We start from the raw sequence: 7,190 nt of genomic DNA on the forward strand, positions 1-7,190 counted from the left end.
CTGCTTTCTGCCCCCTGCTCCCGCTGCCCCGACTCACCTGAAGGGTGTTTCAGACTCGAGGGCTCGGGGCTTAACACGTTACAATTCACCGGTGTGTGTGATGGGTGCGCAGTTCGTGACCGTCTGTGAAATGGCCTTTGTGCCCAGCCTCGGAGTTTCTGGGGTGCCCGGGTCTGGGAGAGCGCCCAGATCCTGGGTTCCTCAAGCATGACTGTTCCCTCCGGGTCTTACACAAACTCAGTTTGTTTAAACGCATCGGCTCGGGGCAGCCAGGCTTTGTCGATTGCAATTTGTAGATCCCGGGGTTCAGGCTGGCGTGTGTGGCTGGGGAATGATAACTGTGAAAACCATTTTTAAATTATGATTATGATTAATATGCTACTAGTGATAATCATATAATTTATTGAGTGCTTACTTCACGCGAGGTGCTGTGCCGAGTGCCCACGGCGTGTGGCCCCATTTAACCTCGGTCACCCGTGTGCATGCGCTCCGTTCTGTCCGCGGGCGGTGGGTCAGGCAGCCGGCGCTGGCACGGGGACCGTATTTCCTGGGGTGCAGGGCGGCAGCTAGTCCCTGGCGAACCCCGGATTTGAACCCTGCTCCTCCTCGGACTGCTGGCTTCCCTGCCTCCCGGGCCTCTGGGAACTCCCTCCAGACAGCCAAATTGCAAATCGCCTCCTTTCCTTCAGAATATGTTTTATTTTAAAATCACATGAAAATAACTCAGTTCTCCACTGGAGCAACTGAGCGCTTAGACGGCTTGGAGGCCTCTCCGGCTCGTTCTTCACTGGACTCCGATGCGGGCCTGAGCGATGAGGTCCACGGAGCGGGGCTTCGGTAGCTCTTGGCCGCGTGTCCCTCCCCGGCGGAGGCCGGGCGGAGCAGGCTGGCTGCGCCGCGCTGGGCGGGGATGTTGTGCGAGGGTGGGAACCTCAGGCCGCCACCAACCCGGCTTGGGAACCAACGTGCCCGGTGTCTTCTCCGCGCCAGGGGCTGCCTGGCACCAGCCATGTGTTTTGGGAAATTGGAAAAATAAACAGCACAAATAAAACAAAACTCCACCCAAGAAATCTGAGACAGATGCTGCTTTCCTCCTGCCCATGGCTCCAGCCCCAGCCCGGGTTTGGGGAGCAGCGAGCCCAGAAGGGAGCTTGGGGACCAGATGCCCGGGGGCGGCGGGGGGGGGGCTGTGGAACCAGAATGGGACCCTTTTTACCCCTTTGCCAGAGACAGGGGCAGGGGCACGGGTGGGCGTCCCGCCGGCCCAGGGGGAGTCGCAGCCGGAAGTGAGTCAGTCTACAGGAATGCTGGGCCCGTTCCTTGTCCGTTCCTCGCCCCGTACGGTTTCCATATTGGGGACTCGCTGGATTCACGGGCATGGCGTGGCTCACTGGTGCCGCTCTTAGCCCGGCAGTGGGACCTCTGAGTGGCTCGTGTGTGTGTGTGTGTGTGTGTGTGTGTGTGTGAGGGCGTGATGATGAGATGGTGATTCTCCTGCTGTGTTGCTCCCGCTCAGGGGAGAGGTGACAGCCATCGTGGAAGGGAGGCCTGCGGAGGCCGGGGATGCCCGTGCTCAGGCCTCAGCAGCCCTAGGAGCAAGGCCTGTCCCCTCCCGCCCCTCCCTGCCCTGGGAAGCCCACCAAAGCCACTTCAGGCCCAACCTCTCCCTTTCTTAAGAGAGCTGTCTGTTCTGGAAGTCCAAGGTGGGACCTGCCCGAGCAGACCTGAGGCCGTGGCCCAGGCTTCCTGTCCGGCAGGGCTGGCCTGGAGTCCCTGTGCTCTGGTTGGACATCCGAGGAGGGATCACAATCACCGCTCGGCTGTGAGCCGACGTGCGTCCGAGTAGGCGGGGACGGTGGAGGGAGGCCTGTGTGTCTGCCGGGTGAGGTCACTGTAATCGTCGGGGTTCACCAGACAAACAGACCAGTGGGGGATGGGCTTGTGTCGTCCTGGAGGCCGAGGAATGCCACTGGCTGCAGTCAGATGACATGGGGTGTTGGGGTGGGGTGGGGGGGCTCTGTAGGAGACGGGGGATGTCCGAGCCTCCCTGCTCTGAAGTGGCAGTGGTAGCATTTGCCCGGTGGGGGTGTGTGGGGAACGGATATGAGCTCGTGACCATCCCAGAGCCTCGGTGCTTGGACGTGGCCATGACCGCCCAGCGTCCCCCGAGCCTTCTGCAAGGGTCCGCATGGCCCTCCCTGCCTCTTCAAAGCCTCGCTGGTCACTTCAGGCCCTTGGATCTCCTACCACATGCATTCCTTTTCCTTGTTTCACGGCGTCTGGGTTCAACATTTGGGGCGCATCTTGGGGTCCTCCCCAGCCCTGGAAAGAGACCTGGGCTTGGCGGCTGGTGTCTGTCAACCCTAGACCCTGCAGGACGAGCCGCACACGTTCTGTTCTTGGTGCTCAGTCCATCCCTGTCCTCCGGACGTGGAGAGCATGTGAGTCTCCGGGGAGCTGGGCACGAAGCCGGCCGTGCAGGTTGGCCCGCCGGGAGCTCTGGAACCGCTAGGAACAATGCCGGCTGCATCCTCTCTCCGTGCCCGTCGTTGAGGAGTGGGTTTGTGGAATGAATGAATGTTCCAAGGGCCTCTCTGGAGGAGCTCTGAGGCCAGCGTTCTGGGTGGGGGTCCGGGAGGTTTCTGGGTTAGCCCCAGGCCCCTTCTCTGCTCCTCTTGCTGTGTGTGGGGAGGGCCTCTGCTGGCCAAAGTGGGGTATCCCTACAGCTCCAAGGGATGGCTTGGTTGCCCAGGGAGCCCGCTTCTGGAGCAGCAGTCGCGCTCCCTGTCCCTCCCGTGGACCCCCTTCCTGGCAGCCCCGGGTTTGCTTGGCTTAGCAGCTCCCCAAGTCCTCTCGAGTCCGGACTTGCCTGCTGTAAACCTCTCCGGAGAGCACGCGCCGGACCCGGGGGTTGCGTGTCGGGACCCAGCGCCTGCAGCACGGGGCCGCGTTCCCCTGGGCTCTGTCCTTGTCCCCTCCTGCGGTGGTGGGAGGGACCCGCTCATCCTTCACGCTCCTGAATCCAGTCCGGCTCTGCCCCGCCCCAGAGCAGAGGGGCTGGGTCGGGGCCCTGGGTGCAGGGCAATCTCAGTTCATGATGCGGGTCGACCAGCTTTATCCCGGGGGCGGCTGGAGCCTGACTGGGCGCCAGCACTCTCACCGTCCTGCGGACAGTCGGGGTGGAGGAGCCACTTGGCCAAGCCTGGGTTTTGGAGGTTGATGGGCTCAATTGCTAGTAGCTGTGCGGCCCCAGGCACGTTGCTCAGCCCCGCTGAAAGGCAGCTGTGAGACGGGGAGTGAGAGCTGGGCGGGAAACGTTGCGCCAAAGGCTCGGCCTGGTGCCCGCCAGCCGCCGGCGTCCGGAAGGCAGTGGCTGTCCTTGAGGGCGGCAGCTGGGTCAGGGTGTCACGGGGGAGGACCAGGGCCACTGGTTCCTGGTCCTGGAGCCCCCTGCAGAGCATGGGCGAGGTTATCTCCCGTGAGAACCGCCCTCCAGCGGCCCGGTGTGACCTTTGCCCTCTGCCCCTGTCTCTAGGAGTCACGCGGACCTCCAGCAACCGTCTCCGGAAGCTCGGCGACCCCACCGGCCCAGGTGAGTAGCTTGTTCAGCCGTGACCCCCCCACCCCACCCCCTGGTTCTTCTGGCCCAGCCCTCTAGCCCACCTGGCCTTCTGAGGTGAGCGGTGGCGGAGGGGGGGGCCTTGCCTGCCGCCCAGGGAGGCCTGGTCTTTGATGGCTCCGACTCAGGTGGCTTTCAGGCCTGCTGAGCACAGTCTGCCAGAGGTGGGCCTCGTGGGAGCGGGGGCGCCTCTCTGTAGGGAGGCAGCCCTGGCCCAGGGAGCAGGCCACGTGTGTGTGGGGGACAGAGGACAGAGGACCGAGGCGGGTGTGGATGCTGTTGGGCTGCCCCGCGGAGGCGCGGAGGGACGGACGGGCAGCCCACGGGCGGGAGGCTTTGACTCTGAGCAGCCACGGACCCCTGCTGCTTCCCACGCCCTGCAGAACTGAGGGGGCTCCGGCAACAAACCTCCGCGAGGGTTGTCCGTCTGAGGTGTCACCTACCCACGGGCTGGGCACCCCTGGGCTTGTGGGGCAGCCTGGCAGGGAACGGGGGTGGGAGTATCAGGGGCCTGTGGATGCACAGGCCGCGATGTCCCCACGGCTGTGTCTGAGGCCCCTTGTGGTGCAGGACAGGGCTGGGTGTGGGAAGGGAAGGGTGACGCCCGGCTGGAGGTCTCCCGGGCGGCTGAGTGATTCACATCCGCGGTTACGCAAGAGCTCCGCCCCCTGTAGCCACGTCGGGCCACTAACCACTGGACGGCCCGGCCTGTCTTTTTGGGGAACTTTCCTCTGGGCCCCGCAGCTGGTCTGCTTCTTTGCTCTTCCAGCAGCCAGGCCAGGTCTAAGGGCCTCGCCTGGTGCCGGGGCCAGGGACAGGTTGCTGAGCTCTGGGGTTGAGGTGTCCGGAGACTGGCGCCCTGGGCCATGTGGACACAGTCTCCTCTGGCCATTGCTTCCCTGGGCTCAGACTGGCCAGTTCTGTGCCGTCAGCACTTGGCAGCCACTGCCACGGTCCGCTTGGAAGCCTAAGGCATAATTTGCTGCAGCCCAGAGCTGTGCGCCCGCGATCTGGGTTTTCTTGGGACCGCCTGCTGACACACGAAATCCTCTCTGGGGGGGCCTGCCTGGGCTCTGCCTCGGGACACCCTTTCCTTGTCTTCCTGGCTCCTTCTCTAATCCCAGCCGTCCCGCAGCTAAGACCGGGGTCCCGATGGGGGTCTTCGCTGGACCCCCAGCCTCTCAGTGCCCTGGTCCCTCTGACTCTTGCAGGATCCCTGTTTGGAGCCGCCACCCACCCTCCCCTCTTGTCGCACACTCGGCCTGGCCTCCTGCGTCCGGGACCCCAGACCCCTAGTCCTTCCAGAGGGCCAGGGGCGGTATCCCAGCACAACCTCTGTAAGCTCAGGCTCTTCACGAGGTTGATGCTGGCAGAAGCCACAGGCCACCAGCTCAAGCCGTGCCCACGGTCCACCCTCCTATGACCTTACTTTCTGCCCTTCTTGGTAAAATGGGATTGGTAGACCCTGTAAAAACACTGGAAAGAATGAAATAAGCCAGTCGTGTGCCCACCAGCCCTCTTGAGAAATAAGGTGTTCTAGGTGCGGTGTGAGCGCCCGGGGGACCCTCCCCATGCCCTTTCCTGCCAGGGTGACTCCCTGGTCACTGCCAGCGCACGTGTGCTGTGTGTCTGGTTGACATGTGTCTCCCCCTGCGGACCGGCAGCTGCCTGTCGGCCGTCCGAGGGGCGTCGGCTCGAAGGTGCTCTTTGCTTTTTCAGGCGACACGATGTCTCTGAGATCGTCCTCGCCGGCACGTGTAGCCCTGTTCGTGTGTACTGCCCGTGGGCGATGGCTCCTTGGTGTGGGCCTGCTGTTGGAGGTCGGCGGAAGCCTTCCTCTGTCCTAGGCGCCGCTGGAAACATCCTCACGTGTCCCCATGCACACGTGTGTGTCCCCAGGCGGATGCCCACACTCTGACCTCCCAAGTGGCCTTCCGGTGTGTTCTCCCACAAGCCTCGAGCGGCCTCTGTGGGTCGCTGCCTCTAGGCCACTGTCTCTGGCCAACCTTTGTCCTGGTTCCCACAGCTCGCACAGTGTTTCCCCTCGGCCGGCTTCCTCACCTCCCGCGGCCGGCCCCTCCAGCCTTGCCCGACTGTCCCCCTGGGACTCCTCAGAGCCTCTCTTTGTGCCCGGACATCCGGTGTATTCCGTATCCCGCTCTTCCTCCTCCAGTGCCTCTGAGATGGGTGGCCTCATCCCTGCTGTAGGGGTTGACTAACGTCCCCCCAGAATTCTTGTTCACCCGGAACCTCAGAAAGTGGCCCGACTGGGAAATGCATCTCTTAGAAGCGCGGTCAGTGAAGGCCCCGGAGATGAGATCCTGCTGGACTGAGGGTGGTTCTTAAGGCCGATGGCGGGGGGCCTTACGGGAAGGGGAGAGGTACAGGGGAGCAGGCTACGTGAGGACCCAGGCAGAGATGGAGGGAGGTGGCCGCAAGCCCAGGGACGCTCGAAGACGCAGGAAGTGTTTTTCCCGCAACCGCTGGAGGAAGCTCGGCCTCCGCTGCTAACCTTGATTTTGGGCTTCCACCTCCCGAACGGGGAGACAATCCACTTCTGTTGTTTTAAGCCTCTCTGTCATAGCGATCTGTGACAGCAGCCCCAGGAAGCCCGTGCACATCCTCTGGGTCCGGCTGGGTGGACGGCACGCTCCCCGCAGAAGGGTCTCCCTGAAACGCTGCTGTCTGGGCCGTGTCTCTGCCCTTACGCCTCACGAGTGGTTGCCCCACGGCATCCCTGGTGCGGATTCCTGCCCTCCCCCTGTCTTTCTGTGCAGGCTCGCACACGCCTCCTTGCTCCCGGCCCCGGGGAGCTCTCCGCCTCGCGCTCAGGACGCCCGGCTGTACGCAGGGCCCGGCTGCCGGCGTCCCAGCCATGTGGGCCCGGGGGGGCGGAGAGTGTGGCTTGGCGGCGGTCAAGGAAGACACCGCCAGAGTCTGGCTGCCCGTGGGCCTTGCCCGAGGCTCCCACAGGCACCCCTCGCTGGTGCTGCTCTTCCCACCCATGGACACCTGCTCCTCCTCTGTTTCTCTCGGGTCTCAGCCTGGCCGTGCACGGAGGTCCTCAAGCAGGAAATCTCAGCCGTCTTCCTTGACCGTTGCCCCCCCCCAGCACCGTCAGGTCAGCAGGTCACCGAGACCTTCTCAACTGCCCCTGCCCTCCAGTGACGGTTGGATGGGCTGCCTCACGGCCTGGGCGCGGTCAGGCATCAGTGCCCCCCGCGTCCTCGCCCTTCTCCCCACGGACGCTCCCCTGGCCCCGTCGGCGGTCAGTGGCATTTACCGAGACCCGCCTGCGCGCACAGGCTCCATCCGTGTGATTACCCGAAACAGACCTGGTCATGGCCTCTTACTTAAAGGACCCCTAGTTGCCTTTTCCAAAGCGCGGGATGAACTAAAGCACAGGACGGTGTTCAAGGCGCTTCCCAGCCTGACCTGTCTCACCTTCCAGGCTCTCGCTGCCCCGTCCTCCCTCCTAGACGGGGAGGCCGTCCCGGCTTCCCCCCGGCCACGGTGCCGGGACAGTCCCTGTACCTTCATACTTCTGAAGGTCTTGACTTTGACCCAACCT

The 7,190-nt window shown here is 63.7% G+C and overlaps 1 protein-coding gene across 4 annotated transcripts in view; it reads left to right on the plus strand.

Annotated features, from left to right (window-relative positions):
* The window catches only part of SEPTIN9 (septin 9), a 143,701-nt gene that overhangs the window by 11,920 nt on the left and 124,591 nt on the right, over positions 1-7,190 (plus strand). For all 4 annotated transcript variants that reach the window (XM_082705370.1, XM_082705375.1, XM_082705363.1 and 1 more), the window contains one exon: positions 3,536-3,592. In XM_082705370.1, coding sequence (XP_082561496.1) covers positions 3,536-3,592 — 57 coding nt within the window. The remainder of the gene's footprint in view (positions 1-3,535; positions 3,593-7,190) is intronic.

The sequence above is a fragment of the Mustela nivalis genome (genome assembly GCF_964662115.1).
Source record: "Mustela nivalis genome assembly, chromosome: 17".
In the NCBI taxonomy this organism is placed as follows: domain Eukaryota; kingdom Metazoa; phylum Chordata; class Mammalia; order Carnivora; family Mustelidae; genus Mustela; species Mustela nivalis.